Genomic DNA, 22,633 nt, shown 5'->3' on the forward strand with positions numbered 1-22,633 from the left:
CTTTCGTTTGCAAATAAGCAGTAAACTTTGTGCTCCATGCCGGATAGTTCTCGGCTGTTCCATCGAATACAAGCCACTTTATTGTTTGACTATCCATAAATACGGTCTTGTACTATTTCTGTGCTATTGCTGAGCTATTTATGGGCTATCCTGGGCTATCTGGGCTACTTCTGAGCTTCCTGGGCCCATAACCTTTAGATTATGAGCTTTATTCAAAGAAGAAAAAATTGATTTTACAACAACAAAATATATATGTACATGCACACGAAGTATGTAAGATCGTACGATTGTCACGTGTCCACTGATCTATAACTAAAGAACTGAAATAACATTAACTTTACAAATTAAATACTTTATGTTATATTGTATCATGTTAACAAAATGTTGGACTATTTATTGTTGGTGAAGCAATGTTGATTATAACATTGTTTCTGATACAATTTACAATCATTCATATTTAATGATTGCGAGGCTTGGCGGCGATAAGCACGTCCATTCCTATACCTCAATAGTGGCCCGATGTTTTCAAGGACAGCACGATCTTTTCAAGGACAGTTTTCATGAACAAATGGCCCAAATTTGGCATGCTGTGTTATGCATGATATTTTCTCAATGATGCCATCGAATGTCATTTTCTGCAAAGCTAGTCCTATTACCTTACAGCATCTGTACTCTAATGCGCCTTCTAACAAATTGGTATGACAGCATTGACAATTACACCTGAAACGTGGGAGCATTGTGGTTTATAAAGTAACTTTATGTATATTACTAACAGGAGAAAACAACAACTTACCATTCACTGAGTGGAATTACGCCATCACTTCGTTGTTTTAATGTCGCAGGGAGAATTACATCGGGATCATCTGGAGTATGCACTTCATCACCATCTCCTGCAAGCGGTTCATCGTCGTATGTGAAGTCTTTTAAATGCTTGACATAACCCACCGATTCCGAGCTCGAATCAGATACGCATTCAGATGTCGAATTCGAATTATCTGAGCACTGATTTGAGGCCATACTTATCGAAAAACTTGTTTTTTAATATTTTATTGAAAATACTGTCATTATTTGTTTTTAAGACAAGAAAAACGACAACAAAATCACCTCCCATAATATAATATTACATTAATAAAAACAGACTTGCTCAACTATCTACGTCACAATTATCAATATGGCGTTGTAAAAAAATTGCAAATAATACCCGAATTTGGAGGCAAAGTTAAGGAACTTATATTTATCTGTTTAAGTCCAACGACATATCATAGTTCTTCAAATAATCCAAATTTTCAATTAAGATCATAAAAAGGGGAGGGGCTAAAATTCATAATGTAGGCACTTTAACATTATCGGCTATGCTGTTTGCAACTTGTTTTCGCCAAATTTCATCAAGTGCTTGCTCTTTGGGACACTTGTATGAAAAACTAACTTTTCTACGTGGGACCTCTTAACTTGATAATCAGGATAGAGTTTATCAGTATCGCACCATCCAACTGCACAACGTGCATCATTTACCTTTGCTTGCGGCTACTTGGGTAATTAAGTGGTTAGCTTGTTTGACTTGGCTTATGAGTTCTGTATATTTGCGAACTCAAAACAGTCATGACGGTCACGTTGTTGAAAGAAAACAAATATTTTCTTAAATTTTCCGCTATTTGACTACCACAAAATTGGACTCAAACGTATAAAAATCGCAATTAATAATTTGAATATTAAAATTGACTTGTTTAGAAATATTTTTAAAAGAAATGGCCTGTATGTATAAGGTTAAATTTTGCACATTTATTAGTAATTTATATGGGCGCCATGGGTGACAGTGCGCTCGGCCCATTGTTTTTGCACCCCCTGCAATATGACTGCGCTAACCTTGAAAATGTCTTTTACCTCGTTATTTATCGGTTGTTTTACCTTAGAATGAAAAAGGAAATTGAACTATAAAGTTACTTTGACAATAGCATGCATCTTTTAACTTTGACGTGTTTCTGATTAAATATGTTATCCAGCGACAAGTCTCGTTCAATTACCTTGTTTCCGGTTTAAAACTGCGCCCTCCGATTAACTTCGGAAGTCTGGAAACTAACTGACATTTTTTAGAGCTCCGTGACAAAGTGTTACAAGGCTGCACGTTATCTACTGATGACTTAATGTTAGTCAAAACTTCTTTATAACAATAAAAAAAATTTTTCGTTTAATTTCAATGCACAATTCAAACAGATTTCTTTGGATCAAACATGTTTCGGAATACTTTATGCCATCTTCAGGGCGAAATTAATGTATATAAAAGTTTACATCATAATTTGTATATAGTAATAGAGCGGAAGTATCGAATCGTTATGAATAATTATTTACAGTTGAGTAAAGTGCTATAAATTGTTTGTGTCAGGTTTTATAAAAGAAACGAAAAAAGTACGAAGAAAATGTATGGATAATAACTGACAAAGTAATAATTGTTTTTTACAAATCGAAGACAATGTTAAAATGCTCATTTGTTTCTAGAGGTTATTTTTACGTTTCTTGATATAAAGGCCTTCTTTGAGTTTAAGGGCAAAATGAGTTTGAGCGGTGTCTAAGATACGGAAGCAGGATTGTGTGTGATTATTTTTGCAGTGTGGTGATTATGTGTGACTCCGTGGTTCTATGTTCTTTAATCAGTGTGAAAGGTGGGAGACTACTCGCTCACACTCCTTTCGCTCTTAAACTCAAAGAAGCCCCTTACATCAAGAAACTTAAACCTAACCTCAACAAACAAATGCAGCATTTTAACATTGTCTTCGACTGGTAAATAGCATTTATTACTTTATCATTTATTATCCATTTTCTTTGAAGTTTTTTTTTCTTTTAATAAGCCTAACACAAACATTTTATAACACTCTACTCAATTGTAAATAATTATTGATAACTATTTAATACTTCCGCTTTATTAATACATATATTATCGTGTAAACTTCCTATATTGATTCACTTCGACTGAAGATGGCATAAAGTATGCCGAAATATTTTTGTTCTTAAGAAATTTGTCATGTATTTTAAATGTTTTATAACTATTTTGCTCTTACAAAATCATGATTCAATCATTATATTTTTTAACACAAAATGTTTGCGTTTTGAACATTTAAGAAACTACTCTTTTTGCACTAGTTATTTTGTATTAATCAAAAAGATATGTGCACTTGCACGGTATCAATTGATACATTTTAATAAGCACTAGTATTAGTTGTAAGATAGAACATGTATAAATTTAAGAAAAATACGTTTGATTGTCTGTACTTGTGAGAAAGTCTTATTCAATGCACACCCTTGTTGGTTGATAATCCAAACCAGCAATCGAAAAAAGCTCTAAATCTCTTCCCAACGACTCAAACACATTGTCACGGTAATGAGTAGAATCAAATGGTCCAGGTAAATATGATGCACTCAGTGGAAACACGTCAGCTACGTAGAAACCAGCTTTACACATTTCTGACATGGCGTACGCGTCGAAAAGCGTTAATCTCTAAAATTAAACCAAATTTACAATTTGTAAGAAAAGCTCAAAGACGGATTGGGGTTGATTAAACAACTAACTTAAAAAAAGCGTAAATTTATATATTAATTTACGCAGAATCATAGCTTAGTTTTACATAAAGACCATTAATAGTAGTACTGCACACTTCACTTCTAACCATAAAGTATAAAGTAGCAACTTGATTAGTAATTTCAAAAGCTTATTTAGGATCTGTGTACTTTATGTTATAAACGAGACCACTCTCGGATCAGGTTTACGAGTTGAAAAAACCTTGTATCTTTTATTGCAGCAGCGTGGTTCAATCACATTGCATCAGTTATGGAACGGATGAGGGTTCACCTTGTAAAAGGGTCCTAAGACTCCCTAGAAAAATTTTAATTTTCAATGCTTCAGAAATGCACTTTTAGCCTTTTAGAGGAATGGCAATTGTCTAATTTTATTATCACTTTTGTGTAAGAACAATGCATTTTGCTAACATGTTTTTGAAAACAACGAAGTGTACAGTGCTTGACTTTTTTGGCCAAATGTCAAAGCTCATTGGCATGCCTACGAACATAAACTTTGCTTCACAAAATGCCATTCAAACACAGATATAGTCTGTGAAAAGTCCTATCAAGTTGTCTCATATAGTTCCTAGAAGCAAAAATCACGTACACCACTATCTATAACAATTTAGTTACAATGTATAACTGATGGTTAAATTTACATATTTCTAATTGTTATAACCTAAATTTATGGTTAGTTTCACCTATCTCTTAGGTTATTACCAAAGTAAAATATTTTAACACATATTTGAAAGAACAAGGCCAAAACTTTCGTTGTTGCTCTGTCGATTCCAGAGTAATAATGTTTTATTGTATATTAGTGCAGAATTTCCGTCAAATATTACACAATTGCCGTGCTCAAACAAAAAAAAGTTTAAATTGGCGTATTCTGTACGTTATGAAAGTTTTCATAACCAGAAAACAACAAGACTATAACCAGACACAACCAGACACAACAAGACTATTTTAAAAAGACTTAACCCAGAAACAACCCAGAACAATCACAACTCCCTACAGAAATGTAACTGCAGACAGAAACACCTTTACCCGACAAACGGCAATTGCCTGAAACCCAAAGTGATTTACAAAGCATATGAAGTCCTTCAGAAAATTTTTCAACCGAAGGAGATGTATATTTATCTTTTTGATACATCAATGCTCGTCAGCCAGCTTTTCTTTTCATCTAGGGATAAAGTTTTCAAAAAAATTTCATATGCAGAATTACTGAAATATATGTTTTGAGTTCTATCTTCAATCTAGTATTAGTGAATTCGCAAAGTTGATGAAGATGAATGATGATATGTAAGTAAGAAATGCATCTGTTGAAAGATCAGTCTCTTGTTTAAAGAAAGTGCTGAGTTATTTAAGAAATACCATGGGTCATTGTCGTCTAAGTTCTTTATGCAGGATTTCCTAACATGAAGACATATTAACGACATAAAAGTGAACTTTCACAAAACTTTCACAAGACTTTCAAAAGTTCAAGCTTTGCTAGTTCTAAATAAAATCTAGTGGCAAGGTGCCACTGTAAACAAAAAGCTGCAGATCACAAGTAGAAAAACAATGTTCTTTACATTGGAAACAGCCAAACTGATTGTGGTAAGGTGCAGTTGTTGCAGAACTAGCTGACAGTAAAGCAGGCTACAGTAATGCGCCGTTACGTTAGAATTGTCGGAAAATGTAGCTGCTTGCTATAATGTGCCGTTGCTGCAAAACAAACTGAAACAAACTAGCTTTTTTAACAATTTTATCAACAAAATCACAAGATACCTGCTTAACGTGGACGCCACAACCCACCTAGGACTACTGTTGAGCTACTTCAGTTTTTCACCACTTTTACAGGACTGGATTATTACGCATACTCACAGACAGAGTATGGCAAGCCAAACAGGTCAAAAGTGTTGTTTTATAAAACCACTTGTTGAAATATAGTGTTTATTTCTTGAGATGAAGAAATTGATGTGGGAGACAAAAAATTGATGTATGAGACGAAAAAATTGACGTGTGAGAAAGGCAAGAAAAAATTTCTTATCTCAAAAAAAAAGAAGATTGAATTCGTAAGCAGTCCATTAAAAAATATGGAACTGCATATGCCACAATTTTGATTTTTTTGCCACCTCCGTTAGAATATAATCAAAACATTGACCTAAGATTAATGTATTTCCATCTTTTTTAGTTCAATAAATCAAAATGGATGATGGCGAAGACGAATTAAGAGAATTTTTTGGTACTTTAATTGAAATCTTCCACAAAGTTGACAAAGCTACAAATTTATAGATTCCATTCAGCTAGAAATCTGCGAGAGGAAAGTTGGCGACAGCCTTTGAATAATTGTAGAATTTTGCTCTGATTTGCGTGAACCGGATGAGGAATTTACGCTGAGAAATTTGCTTTGGCAACTAGTCGACACATTTAAAGAAAAAGCTGCATATAATTAGAGACAATTGAAGCGTTTTAGATAACACGTAATTTACTGAACATATTCTGGGCGTGTCTCAATGTACCGGATTAAGACCTGCATAACCTATCGCAACATCTCAAATATAGCAGCTCCATGAATTAGGGACGAAATACAGAGAGATTTCAGAACCTCTACGGATACGTGACAGCACTTTGTATCACTCTAGGTTAGAGTTGAATATTTCTGAGACATTTGCATCTATGGAAGACAATGTTCTGGACTGCCTTATAAATAATATGTTATAATCAACACTTTACAGTCGTGAAACCTATATTTAAGGGGCTCTAAAAAGCAGAAGAATCAATATTCAAAGAGCTATAATTAGAGAGATTTTCATTCGTGTAGACCCTGTTCGAAGGGCTATAAGACAGCAAAACCAATTGTCAAAACAGTTTACAATGTAAAAACCCCAAAACCTGTGGCACATCGACTGTAATCATAAACTTATATCTTGGCGCATTGTTATGCATGGCTAAATTGATGGTTTTAGTCGGGCCTCTATTAACCTTCAATGTTGTACCAACAATAAAGAACAATCAGTCTTGGAATATTTTAAATGCGTTGTAGAATAGTATGATTCTCCTAAGAGGATGCGTAGAGATCGTGGAATGGAAAATGTGGAAGTCGCAAAATACATGGTTTATCAGCGTGGGTTGAACAGAGGGAGCTTCATTGCACGAGTAGCGTTTACATTGAAAGGATTGAAAGCCTATGGGCTGAAGTGAATAGGTTAATTCAGCTGTTTACATTGACTTTTTTCGTTATCGTGAGGATTGTGGACTCTTGGGCTCTTTAATAACTACTCCTCTATGCATTGCGTTTTGTATATTGTTGAGTGCCAGTTTGTACAACATTGCAATCATGATCCCAAAGGTTTTTAACAGGGTTGAGTTTATTGTTGATATCAATATCAAAAAAAATTTTGAAAGTAAACATGGAATGCACAAAATATATTGAGTGTGCATAAAACTACAAAGAAAATTTAGCAAAAAATTTAGATTTTGCTACACGTATCAAATTTTAAGGATAGGAAGTACTACACATGTACGAGGTGACTTCGTCAGGAGATGACAAAGAAAGGCTGTGTGAATCAAGGATTTCAGCTTTGGTCTGACAAAAGGCCTTCTTTGAATATATGATGTACCATAATACCATGCAATTTTTAATTTGGCTGCTGACCACTTCTTTGTGAAATTCAAGTCCTGATAGAACATTTCCATGTGCAGACAACCATACTCGACACCTTGTGTTGGGACAAACTTGTCTTATTGCTTACCTAATAAAACACATCGCATAGAAATGGCCCACTTAGCCCCATAGGTCTTTTTCCTTTATTATTTCTCGTTAATCTTCCTTGGAAATTTCATTTTAAAGAATAGAAGGTGATTGAATTTGAACTTCTGGAAGAATGCAACTAAGCTGGTCGATTGAAACCTCTAAAAACCTCTTTATGAACAGATGCTGACTGGTGGTTGTTGACCAAACTGTTAGCAAAAAATTTTTGGCCATGCTCTTGTCAACACAACTCGGCTTTCAAAATTCTCTCCTCGGAGTCCCTTTTCAAAGGAAATTGCGAGATAAGTCATTCGAAATATTACTTCGTGAACATTTTACTGTTATTGGCAAAGTGAAGAAATAAGAGTTTTAAAGTAAGGAAATTGACATTTATGCATGCGTATTTTATATGGAAACTATGTAGTCTCTTAGATAACGACAAACAATCCTCAAAACATATACATGATCACGTTGTGATGCCATTTTACTCATACAGCACATATATTGATATTCATATGTAACATAATACAAACTAAAATATGCGGGGATGCGTGCGATTTTAAATTTTTTGATTATATTTTAGATTAAATGGGTTTTTTTGAGAAAACTTATGCTTACGATTTTTCAATGACCTTTCCCAAATCGCTGGAAATCGCTCCTCCTAAAGCAAAATTCAAACATTTCCTCAGGGAGCATGCCCCCTAGCGACAGTTCACGCCCTTCATCGTCAATGACGTGAAGAGAAACATTAAATCCCGAGGACAATAGGCAAGGCTAGCAATGTCACTGGCCTTATATGATATCTCCTTCGGCAGCATATATAAGTATGGAAATATATGATAGATTATAAAGATAGTGTTTTGTAATGTTTTGAATGTACACAAACTGCAAATCACTTATATAGAAAATTACTTGCGGGATTAAGTTTGGTCATGCCTTTGATAATTTGCATAACCGGATGACGTAAAATGTCGTGTTTTACCATGCTCAGAGGCTCTTATCCAATCAGAATACAAAATATTTTTGATAGCATGACCGATTTACGCTTATAAGTGTAAAATAAGTTTTAGTTTACGCTTTTACCTGGTAGCAAGATAAATCTTAGTAGAATACTTTATTAAGACGCAAAAGCCATTCTTTATTTGATTTTCGTTCCAAAATGTTATATGTTAATAAATTAATCTCAAAGAAACAATCAGTCATCATAAATCTACAATGACTCTAATAAGTTTTGTTTGAAATAATTTTTGTGGAAAGTTTTAGTCATGCTGAGCATGACCAGCATGACTGCTAGCTACGCCAATAATTTCGGACGTAGCGTGATAGCTATTTTTGTGTATTCTGTAATTAAAATTATTTAAAAATATTCATGACAATTAAAATGCTCCTTCAAAAGCACGTTTATTGCTTATTTACCTCATAAAACAGACTAAAGTGAGCATCATTTTCAGAAAATGGACAATGTTTTCCTAAACATTGAATTTTATTTTGAAATCGAATTTTATTTTGAAAATGGCAGCATTTGCACTTTTGTGTTTTTTTAATGGACTGGATACGAACTCGACCATTATTCTTTTTCGTAAAGCAAATTTTCTCTTTCTCGCACATCAATTTCTTTATCTCAAGACATAAACACTGGATGTCAACAAGCGTTTTTTAAAACAACACTTTTGACGTGTTTGGCTTGCCGTTACAGAGCATTATTAAAAGCACCATTAACGGCTTTTAGCAGGAAAAGAAACATCACGTTGATTTTATTAAACAACTCGTTCTAGCTTTACTTTACCAATAAAACAGTCAAAATATATTTCCATGACAACAATAATATTAAGTTCAAAGCTAAAATAAAAACATCCCATTTAACGACCATCACAAAAAAATTACGAACATCATTCGCGACACACACAACACAGACTTACAAACATTATGAAGCATTTCTGCAATGACATTAACATCGTACTAATTTTTACTTCATTCAAACAGAAAATTGCCTTTCATCGAAAGATCCTACTCCACATTCTGTTAAATCTCTAGTGGTATACTTATTCGATCGTGCGAGCGATGATGTAATTCACGCGAACGGAAAACAACCCCAAAAGTGACAAAAACTCATGTGTTTATCGACACCCTTTTAACATAACCTTTATTCCATAATTATCCTCTTATTTTCAAATTATTGGCACTGCCGATATTGCTTTCTCGACGAAGCACTTCACATGCATAAACAAAACTGACTCTAATCTTAAACTTTAATTTTTTCACTCTATTTATTTTGTAAATAAACTCATCATTTGCTCCAAACAATATTTCATTGGAATATTTATACAGAAGCTACTAACAATGGTAGAAACTATCATACTATATATATCTATTATATGCATAATATTCGCTACTATACTGAAAAAAACGTGTATTGATACAGAAATAGACAAGATACAAGCACCGTGTCAAGCATGGTATAATAAGTGATGCTTGTATAGTTTTCTGAATTTTCTTATTTTAAAATCACTAAGCTGGTTTGTTTTAATAGTCTTCCTTATGATAGAGGGTGTTTCTATTTGAAATTAGAAGAAAAAACATTGTGTAATATTTACTTTTCATGACATAAAAACAATGCACGTTGTAGCTGCAACAAACAATTTTTTAAAATCTATCTATTTATGGTAATATTTTTGTATATAAACACTTTTTTAACTGAGAGAAATATTATGAGACTCTAAAGTTTTACCTGTTGTGTGTAAAACCTCCAGGCAGTGTTGTGTCTAAGTCCTTGACGGATTGCTGTTGTAGTTTTCCAAACAAATGTTGCATTGGTTTTGAGCTCCTTTGTACGGTTCTGCAACACAACTATTACATCATCAACAAGCTTTTTAAATGTCGTAAAATTAACACTTCGTACGTAATGAAGTCCAAAGTTTAACATAAACACGTTTTCCTTTCTTTTTATTAGTTCACTTCCTAGAACCTTTTTTATGTAATATATGACAATGTTGGGACGAAAGTCGTAGTCGTCCATTTTAAAACTCAGTGTTTCCAATAGGATATATCCATTGGCGAAAAACTCTGCAAGCTTTGAATGAAGACCTACAAACATCTTTTCGTTTAATAGAACCCCAAAAGCGGAAAGAAACAGAATCTCCATATATAAACAGGTATCCTTTGTTGACTTTTTTTGGTCGTGTTTTAGAAACTTCCAAATTGATATTCCATTCATCTTAAAATAAACAAAGTTCATCAGAATCAAACCAAAATCATTGCATTGAGGTAAATGCAAGTGTCATGAGATTTTTCTTCTTTGTGCCATAATACTATATGCTGGCACGTGCGAAAATAATAGATTACTTCATGGTTAGTGAGTTATTACGATTTTATGCACCATTTGAGAAGTATTAAAACAAACTAGTGAGCGTAGTGAATGAGTGCACTTCTTACGAGTGTACTTCCAAACAAGTGCAAGAAAAATTATAAAAAACAAACCAACCATGAAGCAATCTTTTTATCATACCTGTATTTCATTTTAAATTATAGTGAAATTCCTCGTTGAAGCGTTAAACACAATTCAAACGCTTCAAAACAATCATCTAGTTTGCACAAAAAAGATACAATAACAGAAATAAATTGTCCATGGTGACAAACTAGATTTTCCACTGTATCAACATTATCAAAGGCATTTCGTCTCTTACAAATGGACTACGTTCTTATATTAATTAGTCTTCTTTCTGTAAAAGAGAAACTCACATATTATTATTAAATTGTTTCATGGGAATATCTCCCATGCTTTGAAAGTCATGCTTTGATAATGAAAATTACTGAAGAAGTCAAATGTCCTGCAGTTTTTCTTTCTTGTTCTCTTTATATTTATAGTGAATTTACTAACGTATAGTGTCTCGAAGAATTGCAAAGCCCTTAATAAATGAAATCTAAAAGGATTGTATAACTAATTAGAATGTTAATACGACGTTTTTCTGTTTAAGTGCCTATTTACCAAAAAAAATTCAAGTTACCCCAACGTAGATTTGGATCATAGAATCGTTCTTTTAATCCATCCTGGTTCAAAGATTATAAATGGCTTCATTATGACGAGCTAAAAGACTGTGTCAGATGTTTTACTTGCTCAAGTGAATATGCTAAATATTTGACCACCAACATGGCGGCTATGACGTAACATGCAATCCACATGCAATAAAGCAACGATTAGTTAAATGCAACGATATGTTTGATAAATATTTACGTAGTACAATTTGCATGAGTTGATGAACAACTCCAGTTTTCGGCAAAGCTAGCTTATGACTTATACCGACAAGGTAGTATATGCAGTCAAATTTGGGTATACATTCTAGCCGTAACCACCGTACAGCAGTTGGCCAGATTACCTATTTTAACAACTGTCATATAGTTGCTCATAAGGCTCACAACTGTAGAATGGATGATAAATACAACCCCAATAGTCTATATCAGAATTTTCCAATCCGTCCTACTGGGTGATTTATTTGTGTCTCAATATGATTTACAAATTTGGCCTGATGTTCCTCCCTTTGAGTATTATCAGTATCATGCTCACAACAACAACCCTTTTTGGCCACAGTTGGGAAACTAAGAACTCTTCTTTACAGCAAAACGGTCGTGAAGCCAAGAAGTAACAATTTAACGCGAAATGTCGAGAAAGAAGGTACATCCATCGCAATATAACTCCACAAATTTTAATAAAAATTCCCACTCTCCTGTTGGAAAAATTGCAGACAATTGTGACGAGATTGAAAATGTTAATGGCACCAAAGATGTTAGTGTCATGAATAGAAATATTACACTTGAAGCACATGGGACAAAACGTTTCTGTGTGGACTACCGCAAGCTAAATAAGATCAAACAACGACATTCTCATCCGATTCCGCACAAAACAAACATCCTTGACTGTCTGCATGCAGCTTCGTATTTTTCTTGCTTTGATCTGTGGTCCGGCTATTTGGCAGCTCAAAATCAAAAACTGCTTTGGCAACACATAGTGGCCTATATGCATTTTTTCCATTGCTTTTTGGGTTAGTAAACCCATCATCCACATTTCAACGCTTAATGCATACTGTCGTGCAATGTCTCCAATACCAAATTTATTTGGTTTATTTGATGGATATTATTATCTACTCACGCTCATTTGATGATCATCTTATCCATATCAACGATATTTTTGGTAGGTTCCATTCGTTAGATAGCAAACTAAAGCCCATTAAGTTTTCATTTTCCCGTTCTAGAGTTGTATATTGGGTCATGTTGTCCTCTCAATTGTATTCGGCCAGATCCGAACAAAATAGCAGCCGTCAAAGATTTTTCCCATCCCAATGCCGATGTGAGGTCAAAGCTTTTATGGGCTAGGAAATTAATACCGTAGATATGTTTGGAACTTTGTAACTATATCTTTGACGTTAAATAATCTCACACATAAGAATGTAACTTTTTGTTGAGAATATGCGTTCGAAAAAGCATTTACTCTTTTAAACCAAGCCTTACTACGGTACTAATTTTAGCTTACTTAACGATTGTGTATGCCATTAATTAAAAGAAGAAGAAAATAAACAAAATGTTTTGTTATATTCTGTTTTGATATAAATTTCCTAATCCCCTTATATGACAAAGTTTTCCTTTCTCTTTGCTCATGTGACATTAATGAATCCGAGATGATGGGCTAGAAATTGTACAAACTAAGACGATGGTCTCATCAACTAAAGAAAAGTTGCAATTAAATCTCTAGTAATCTAAAACAATTTCACTTATTAGCATAACAATAAAATAATTAGAGCACGAGTAGAGACAACACTGATAAGCAGAACGTTTTCCAGAGAGCAGACATCGTAATAGGATAGATTCATCATTGCATTGAGAGGAGTTATTATTTTATATTATCCATAATACGATATTGAAAGCGTTCAACTGAGCTAATTCCCTCACGGCCCAAAGATCCAGGTGAATATATTGTACAAAAAGGTCGTGTAACTTTTTTGGCATTCTCCTTTAATTTTTACAATATCTATATAAAAATTGCTTCAATCTGCAGTAGTACTTGGATTAAGGTTTTTGAAGTTCTCTTGCGCTTATTAATTTAACGAAAAATACACATTGTTGACTCTAGAAGGTATCTCAGAAAAACCATACAGATTAATGTCATTTAAAATTTAAAATCTTTTACTTGATAACATTCTTTTTTTAATTTTAGGGTAATTTTTTGTACATGGCCGATGTTAAAGAAACACCAGCATGTCTAAATTGCCCAAAGCTTATTTTTTATGGCATTCAGAAACAAACAGATCATATTTCGGAAATGCAAGAGTTTGAATATCTCGTTCTAAGACTGCATTCAGGCAACTGGCATTTTTTACTATTGCTATTCAAACTTTTAAAAATGTTTTTGCTAAAGTTTACCTGAGTAAAATGGTTGCCACGTATTGTTTTTCCATCGTCCAAAGTTCTCATTAAGACATTGACAAGTCTTTTTGCATTTTGTTTCATTTATTAGACTGCCTGTATTAATTACACAAAGTAGAAAGAATACATTAAAATAAGTAAAACTATTAAACGATTTATTCCAATTACTTTAAATCATGTACACAAAAACATTATCATAAAGGTCAAGTTAATGACAACTAATGTTGACTTTATTATTTTGAAATTAATTTATAAAATTATAAAAGTCATTAAAAGATCGAAGAAAACCAACTATCATCTTTGCAAGAAAAAGAAAAAAAAAACATAAACGAAGATGAAAGCAAAAACGAAAACAAAAATGAAAACAAAACTCTTTCAATATGACATTCTATGAAAATTAAATATCGTCAAATAAACATTAGAACAATTGAGATTTAGAGAAACACGTTGTTAAGAAAATGTTAATAAAAATCTTTGCAATGAATGTTAGAAGTTTTAAATTTCAACACATTAGAATTAGGTATGTTTTCTAGTTTAAATAGCAAATCAACAATCTTAAGAAAATTTAAGAATTGTATAAGTACCTGCTTGTCTTGTTGTGCATTTTTTAGAGTGTACTTTGAACTCAATATTATCTGCAGCCTCAAGACTTTCATGAATATGTTGAGTTACGTCCCCAATTATACCACTGCGTTGATTTCGGCCTTGACCGTTTCCTTTAAATTACATCATATTTTGAGTGGAGACTAAAACAAATTGATCTTTAGAGGAAGGGAATGAATTACTCTTGCAAGTTTCTTGATGCTGGCGTCTTATAAATTATATTGGAAAAAATTAGTTTTGGAATATTAGTCGCCTCTTACGCAAAAGATTTTGGAAGGTTATGAAAGGTTGTGTGAAAGAACATGATAAAAATAAGATGATAGACTATTGGTAACAAGTACGTAAAGGCTTTTTATTAGAAAATATAAACCATTTCAATGTAAGTCATTGAACTGTAAATAATGTTATGTGTATGAAAGTAGAATCTCTTGCGTTCTCGTCTGTTCTAAACTAAAACTTCAGGTGTAAATATGAAGATGTACTTCATAGAAAAAGAAGAGAAATTTACTTGTATACGAACGATGCACTATTTCATGTAACAACATGATACTGTCAAACTTAACACTAAAACTAACTAACCAAAATATTCAATAATCATGGTGATGTTTGTTTGTAAATGATAACTAATAATAGTGAAATAAAGCATTTATATCTTATTCTGGAGGTATCCAATTTTGTACCTTTATTATTTTTTGCTTCAAAGAGATTTTTGCCTGATAAATTTATCATCCAAACTTATAATTGATTTGTAATCTATTTTCAAGTTGCTAGCCAAGTGCTTGCTTGATTCTAAAGTGAGGATTGTATCGCAAGCGACCTGTACTATGTAGCTAAAATTTTTTTCAAACACCAAAAGTGCTTGCATTTTTATACATGGAGTTATTAAATTTTTATATGCAAAAATATAAACCGTTTTTTTGAATTGTATTCTGCATATTCCACTGCATAACACAAAAACGCACTAACACACGTTTTAAATTAAAACTGTTTTAACTGATTGTTAGAACTTCTTTCTTCAGTAATAATTATTAAAGGCAAAGACCTATTTTTGGTCTTTTAATCAGTGTAAAATGAATGTAGTGATGTAAAATTTTATTTTCTTCAAACTATTTTTTTACAACTCTGAACTACCTTTAAACAATAATTTCTTAAATATCACTCAAATTTGAAAACCTTTCCGAATCAATAATGCCGCCAAAGAATTTTGCTTAAATAACCCCGTGACGAAACATTGAGTCATCATTTTATTGCATTTTTATAAAATATAGATTTGATTAAAACACCTGCCAAATTTCAACGAAAAACTCTATCATTATCCAGGTTTTTTGTATTCAAACCTGCAATTTTACGGCCTCAAATAAAAAATTGGATTAAAAAACGGGACATTTATTCGATATGAAAACGTTGTTTACTTAAGGAAATTGTCCCAGTCACAACAATTAAGATTATAAAAAAAAACACAATGAAACGAGTGTGCTAATTGGTCTAGAACTGTGTTTGCATAAGCCTGAGCAAATACATCTGTGCTCAACCAATTAATTCATTCAAAACAATCAATCAGTCAAAGATAATTTGCAAATCATTCATGAAAACATTTTAGCGGAAAAATAAAAATGTTTGTCTTTTTGCATTATTTTATTTTATAAAAGAACTAAAAGATGTTTTTCGTGTATGCACTGGCTTATGCAAGCCTCGTAGATGTTTGTGAGAGCCACCGAGCATTTGCAACCTCAACCTCCAGTCTCGGGAATGCACTGATCTGCTCTCAACTTCCTTAAAGGCTTCCTCCGTTTGCATAATCTTATGCAAACACAATAAACGTCTTTTATTTCTTAATTGAAATGCTGTGCGCTTGAGCCTCGTAATATGAAATTTAAAGATACTTTTCTGATTTTGGCATTATATTTTGTAAATTATGACATTTGACAAAAGTTTAGAAACAAATGTAGACTCCAAATCGTCTTCCGAGCCGTCTCTTAGCGCAAACACAGACGAAGAAAAATTTGGTGAAGCTTGCGTTTTTATGAAACTTGTAGGCTACAGCTACTTGTATGGAGCATATGGAATATTAACAACAGTTAATTACACGTACAAAAGTAAGAGGAAGAATTAAAACTATGTTTACAATTATCTGCAAAGAAACCAACCAATACTTGGTAATTTTGTCTGTATATAGAGTCAATTGTACGGTGTTTTGCTGAGTGTTCTGTATATTATTGTATAAATACTAGAGTGCTTACAAGCTTTGTACGTGTATAAAATGGGGCAACAGGAACTTAGAATATGAAGCATAGCGAGTGTCTTTGTTATTTTAAAAACTGTGCCATACAAAGAAAAAATGATGGTGGAGAAAATGGATGGGAGATGTTTCATTGAGCACCCTGCCTTGGAACAAGTATGTTTGAAAATTAATTTGGATTCTGAAAACTTCTGGTTGAAATTGTAAAACAAACTCCAAAAGATGCAAGAACTACACAATCTTTTTTAGTAAAAGGAGAAAAGCTGAATTCAAGTATATAATCAGAGGCAAGGTATTGAATTTGCTTTTCGGTAATATATGTAACAAATAGTATATAAAAGACTAGTAGTCAGGACATTAGGGCTACATTAATAGACTAGTGGTCAGGCTACAGTGGAAGTTAAATACTATTAGTTTGAACATGACTCAGACATATAATTAAAATTTGTCTATATTGGGTGGGTATACTTACTGAATTTTTTAGTCGAATTGAATGCAATGTGTCTTTTAGTGACACAGAAAATGTTAATTATAGGTCAGAACCATTATACTATTTTTTGTTATTTTTGCACATACTCGATAAAGGATGTGAGTGCCTTTTTAAACTCCTAGTGTAGTCCCAACCTAACCCGACCACTAGATATGCAAAAGCCCTAAAAAGTCTTTAAAAATCCTACATTAGCCGCTTTAAATAGTATTTGCTACTTATAACACCAAGAAGTAAGTTTAATACCTTGCCTCAGATTACATAATTGAATTCTGTTTCTTTCCTTATGTTTCTTCCATTGTTTTATGATTCAAACATGCAGTTTTGAGCAACAAAATTAATATTTGAAACATACTTGTTCAAAAGAGAGATATACTTATATCCTTTTAAAGAAGACACGATCTATCGAAGCGGTTTATTTTTTTTGCCTTTCCACCGAATTCCCCTTTCAAAACTTATACTACAAAGAAAGCCCATTAGATGAGAGAAGAATTAACACACAAGAATTAAGCAAAAATACCCTCCCACACCAAGCTGCATAAGAAAGTGTTTCTACAAAATTCACACACACGCTGCACCATCGAAGAAACCAATAAAACAGAATATACCAACACGTACTCCACGTTTATGAAAAATAACTAGCCCAATTGTGAATATTATCACACTGCACACGTAAACAATTAGTTGAAGCTGGAAAAGAAAACAAAGACTTGCACAGCTTGCAGGAAGAAGGGAGTTGTTGGAAATGGGAGCTATATATAGTCTGGCAAATTTTCTCGCCAAACAAAATTTCAATTGCAAAATACTTTCAATTACATAATTTTTCATGGCATCCATGTCAGGTTATAAATACACAATGGTAATATGCGTTTCCCTAACAATCTTGGAAAACTTTTGAAGAGTGCGCTTTGTTGATGGAAAAGATGCAAGGACCTCGACTTAGATGTTGCACGTCAATGTTTTAAACAGATTCAACATGCTTCCAATCAGTGAATAATAAACAATTGGTCAGTTGTATGAAGATTGCCTTACGGCGTAAAACTCCGAGTAGAATCAGCAAAATATTGTTGATTTTATTTTATTTTATTTGAAAAAATTCACGAAAAATACAGATTCATCCAGAAAAGCCTGCTTAGAGATTGCTTATAGGGGATCTTCTTCAGGGGATCTTTCCCTGAAGTTTAAAGTCTATAAGTTTAAATATTGGTAATCCAGGCATTTAATATATAAAATGAAAGATTCTCGGATTGTGTGAAATGGTTTTTTGAGCTCTTGACTCGTTGCTTCGAGCTTTCATCAAAATGAGGAAATATTATTTAAACATGCTTTTAGCTTCTAGACACTTAGAGCGTCTATTTAGATTAGCAGGTGGATTAATGTGATTGGATCAGTCACAAACAACACAAACATCGGACTATGGAAATAATATGTCGACGACATATTTTGCATAGTCAAGAAAGACAAAACTTAGTTAATCCTACACACCATAAACAATACCACAAAAAACAAAACCTTCACTAGAGACGAAGAGCACGACAAACAACTTACTTTCCTCGACATCCAAATAACCAGAACAGATGAAGGTACACTAAATATACAAGTATATCGCAAAACCACCCACACATACCAAATACTCGATTTCAACAGCAATCACCCAACAAAATACAAAATAAGCTACATTTTAACACATTTTAACAGGATAAACAATCATTGTAACACTGAAGATGCCAAGAAAACAGAACGCAACTACGTATAATACACATTTATTAAAAATATTTACCCTAGAAACTTCATAAACAAAACAATAAACAAAATACAAAACAAAATACAAGCCGACAAAAGCAACAAGAAAATGGAGGAAACAGTAAAACTCGTCACATTACCATACATAAATGGAACAGCAGAACTGATTGCCAGATTTCTTCGACCATTTAATATTAACGTCGCCCACAAACCTACACAAAACTCAAATTGTGTTTCACCAAACATAAAGACAAAACATTAATTTATGATACAACTGACGCAATCCACATGATATCATGTAAAGACAGCTCATAGTAATACATAGGACAAGCATCAAACAAAATCGAAACTAGACTCACAGAACACAAAAACGCCATAAAACGACGAGATCCAAACTCACTACCGGCAGAACATACCCACGGAAACAACCACAAATTCGACTGCACGGAAACTAAACTACACGGACGCGCACATATTAAACACGCACTCGAATTTAAAGAAGCTTGGAACGGTGGGACAACGACACAATAAACAGACATATTTACATACCCATCATATACTCACAACTAAAGAAAAAGGACAAAGGAACTAAAAACAGCACCAAAACCACAACATAACACTCTATTAATATTAACACTGATCATATTCACAATACACCAAAACCCATGGCAACGCATTTCACTCCGTCCAATCACATTAATCCACCTGCTAATCTAATTAGACAATCTAAGCGTCTACAAGTTAAAGAAAGTGTAAATAGTAATTTCTCATTCTAATAAAGGCTCGAAAAAACGAGTCGAAAGCTCAATAAAAATCATTTTATACAATCCGGAGAATCTTTTTTTTATAAATTAAATATGCCTGGATTACCAATCTTTAAGCATGTATATATTGTTACGAACGTCCAGACTAATAATAAAATGGCCACTTTTGGTTCAATTGCTCGTACAAAAGGAGTAAAACTTTGTGGAGAAGTTGCTGTCAATTCTTAAGATATTTATTTAATATACTAATAAATTTGATATAAACATTATAAAATAAATATGTAAATGTTCAAACTTATCTAAGACAACTGCTTTCAGTGACTCTTCCGTTGATGGATTGGATATATATCTGGATTCTTTGGTTGTTTTCGTAAATAGTTCGTTTTCTTTTACATGAGGCTTTCTTCTGATGTGGATTTCTACTAAGCACCAACATAACTACAGCTTTCGATTCTCGGCTTATATGTGATTGTACAATGACGTAGGATTAACCGCTTGTGCGTAAACTGTGGTCAGTTGATTAACCAAGTCCTGTACTTTGTCTGTGGTTAGTAGGTTGACCACGTACAATACGTAAGCTTTTCCTGTTTTAGTGGTTAACATACACATGAATGTATGAGTAAGGCGTTTTACAAAGAACACTAACTAGTTAACTAATAGTATATTTAAGTATATGACAATAATAAGTATAATTTACATGATTACGGATTATCATTTAACACTTTCCCAAAAGAAAGATTGAAAAGCTTTTTAAGATAATAATGTTCTAAGGTCGTGAGAGACAATCAGCGATGAGGTTGTCTCTACCTTTAAAGTGTTTGATAACAAGGTTAATTTCAGATAATAATAGACTCCAACGGAGCAAACGTTGATTGTTGGTCTTCATTTTACTGATGAAAACGAGAGGGTTGTGATCGTTAAGACTTCAAGAGGATTTCCACATGAAGAAACATAGACATCAAAGTGTTGTAGGGCCAATATTAGAGCTAAACATTCCTTTCAATAGTGTAGTAATTTTGTTGATGAGTATTAAATTTTCTTGAAAAATAACATACCGGTTCATCGACACCATCATTGTCTTCTTGTAACAAAACTGCACTGCTGCAACATCACTTGCATGGACAGCAATTTTGATGGAGCGTTGAAAATCTGGAATGGACAAAACCGGGAAATAATGTAATAGGGCTTTTAGCTGGTAAAAAGCGTTCTGGTTCTGACATGAGGTTGTCCAAGTAAAATTGACATTTTTCCGTAGCAAATTGGTCAACGGTTCGGTTATTGTTGAAAAGTTTGGGCAAAATTTTCGATAATATTTAGCCATACCGAGAAAACGCATTAAATGTTTCTTTGAAGTAGGATGTGGAAATTTGGAGATCGCTTCGACCTTAGCATTGACTGGTTTTACTTGACCTTGTCCGACTACATCTCCAAGATATGTCACATTAACACATCGAAATTCGCTTTTCGCAAGATTGATGGTGAGACGAGCCTCACATAACTTTCGAAGAAACTGCCGCATTATTTTCAAATGTTCTTCCCATGTATCACTATAGATAATTGCATCATCAATATTTTCTTCACACCTTTGATGTTCATTATAATGTGATTAATCAAACGTTGGAATGTCGCTGGAGAGTTTTTTATACCAAATGGCATGACTTTATACTGAAAAAGTCCCTTGGGTGTAACGAATGCAGATGTTTCTTTTGTCACTCTATCGTATCTGCCAAAATCCTTTTAGAGGATCGAATTTGGAAACAAACTTTGCATTACCAATTTTGCCAACACAATCATCCATACGTGGAATGGGAAAGGTATCGGTTTTAGTAGCAGTGTTTACTTTTTCTATAATCCTTGCACATTCTATAAGTGCCATCAGGATTGGAAACCAAAATACATGGTGAGCACCGACGGCTGTGGCTGGGTTCAATTAAATCGTGCTCGTGTAGATAGTCTATTTCTTTATTGAGGTCTTTTTCTTTTGTAGGGTTAAAACGGTGTGGGTGCTGTTTCATAGGTACTGCATCGCCTACATCCACATCGTGTACAATAAAGTGACTTCGGTAGGGCACATCAGGAAATAACTCGAGATGTTGGTTGAGAAGATTTTCTATATAAGCTTTCTGTGTTGGATTAAGATGAGTGAGTTTGGAAGGAATATTCTTCAAGATTTCAGAGTTGCTTAGCTTACTCGCAGTGTCAGTTAAAGATGGAAGTTTTTCCTCAGATGCATTACTTACTACACTTCCTACATTTCTTTCTTCTTTTATCGAAATAAGGCTTTAACATATCTACATGGCATAGCTGATTTTTCTTACGCCTATCCGGAGTTACGATGACATAATTCAAATCACTCACTTTCTTCTCAATAACATACGGACCATAATATTTAGCCTAAAGCGGTGTTCCTGGTATTTTCAGTAACGCAAGTATTTTGTCGCCAACCTTGAAATTCCGCGTAATTGAATTTTTATCGTATTTTTCTTTCATGCAATTTTGAGCTGATTGAAGGTTTTTTCGAGCAATTTCGCATGCAGTGGTCAACTTATTTCGGAAATCTGAAAATTGAGTTAATAGATTCGTTGGATTATTTTCCTCACTTAAGAGTTCTCCTTGAGAAGTTTTAGTGGTCCTCTGACCGTGTGTCCAAAACAAATTCAAATGGGTGAAACCTAACGATTCTTGGACAGAATCACGAGCCGCAAACAGAAGGAAATGAACACCTTTATCGCAATCCTTTTCTTTATCTTGACAATAAATGCGATACATACTTTTAAGTGTTTGATGAAAACATTCTAACGCTCCTTGACTTTCTGGATGATGGCCACTAGATTTGAATTGCGTAATATTTAATTCATGCATAACTTGTTGAATCAGCCGGACATGAAATTTGGACCTTAATATGATTGGATTGAGTTTGGAAGTCCAAAAGCGTAAAAAAATTTGGTCAAAGCTTTTACAATAGTTTTAGCTCGAATATTTCGCAAAGGAATCGCTTCTGGGAATCTAGTTGAAGCGCACATAATAGTTAATAGATATTCATTTCCCTTTTTGGTTTTTGGTAGTGGTCCTACGCAATCAGTGAGAACTCGACTGAGCGG

General features: G+C 33.4%; 1 protein-coding gene and 1 long non-coding RNA gene across 2 annotated transcripts in view; one reads left to right on the plus strand and one right to left on the minus strand.

The window, feature by feature from the left end:
- Positions 1-596: 596 nt before the first annotated feature.
- LOC124458483 lies at positions 597-956 on the plus strand. Its single transcript, XR_006953211.1, has 2 exons — positions 597-696; positions 776-956. It is a non-coding gene; the product is annotated as an uncharacterized LOC124458483 (long non-coding RNA).
- A 2,167-nt stretch (positions 957-3,123) lies between these two features.
- Positions 3,124-22,633, minus strand: part of LOC124458480 — an 84,821-nt gene continuing 65,311 nt past the window's right edge. The window contains exons 6-7 of the mRNA XM_047008491.1: positions 10,011-10,496; positions 3,124-3,490 (exon numbers count right to left, since the gene is read on the minus strand). Of these exons, the coding sequence (XP_046864447.1) occupies positions 3,278-3,490; positions 10,011-10,496 (699 nt within the window). The 3' untranslated portion in view covers positions 3,124-3,277. The remainder of the gene's footprint in view (positions 3,491-10,010; positions 10,497-22,633) is intronic.

The sequence above is a fragment of the Xenia sp. Carnegie-2017 genome, unplaced genomic scaffold (assembly GCF_021976095.1).
Source record: "Xenia sp. Carnegie-2017 unplaced genomic scaffold, XeniaSp_v1 HiC_scaffold_6, whole genome shotgun sequence".
NCBI classification, from domain to species: Eukaryota; Metazoa; Cnidaria; class Anthozoa; order Malacalcyonacea; family Xeniidae; genus Xenia; species Xenia sp. Carnegie-2017.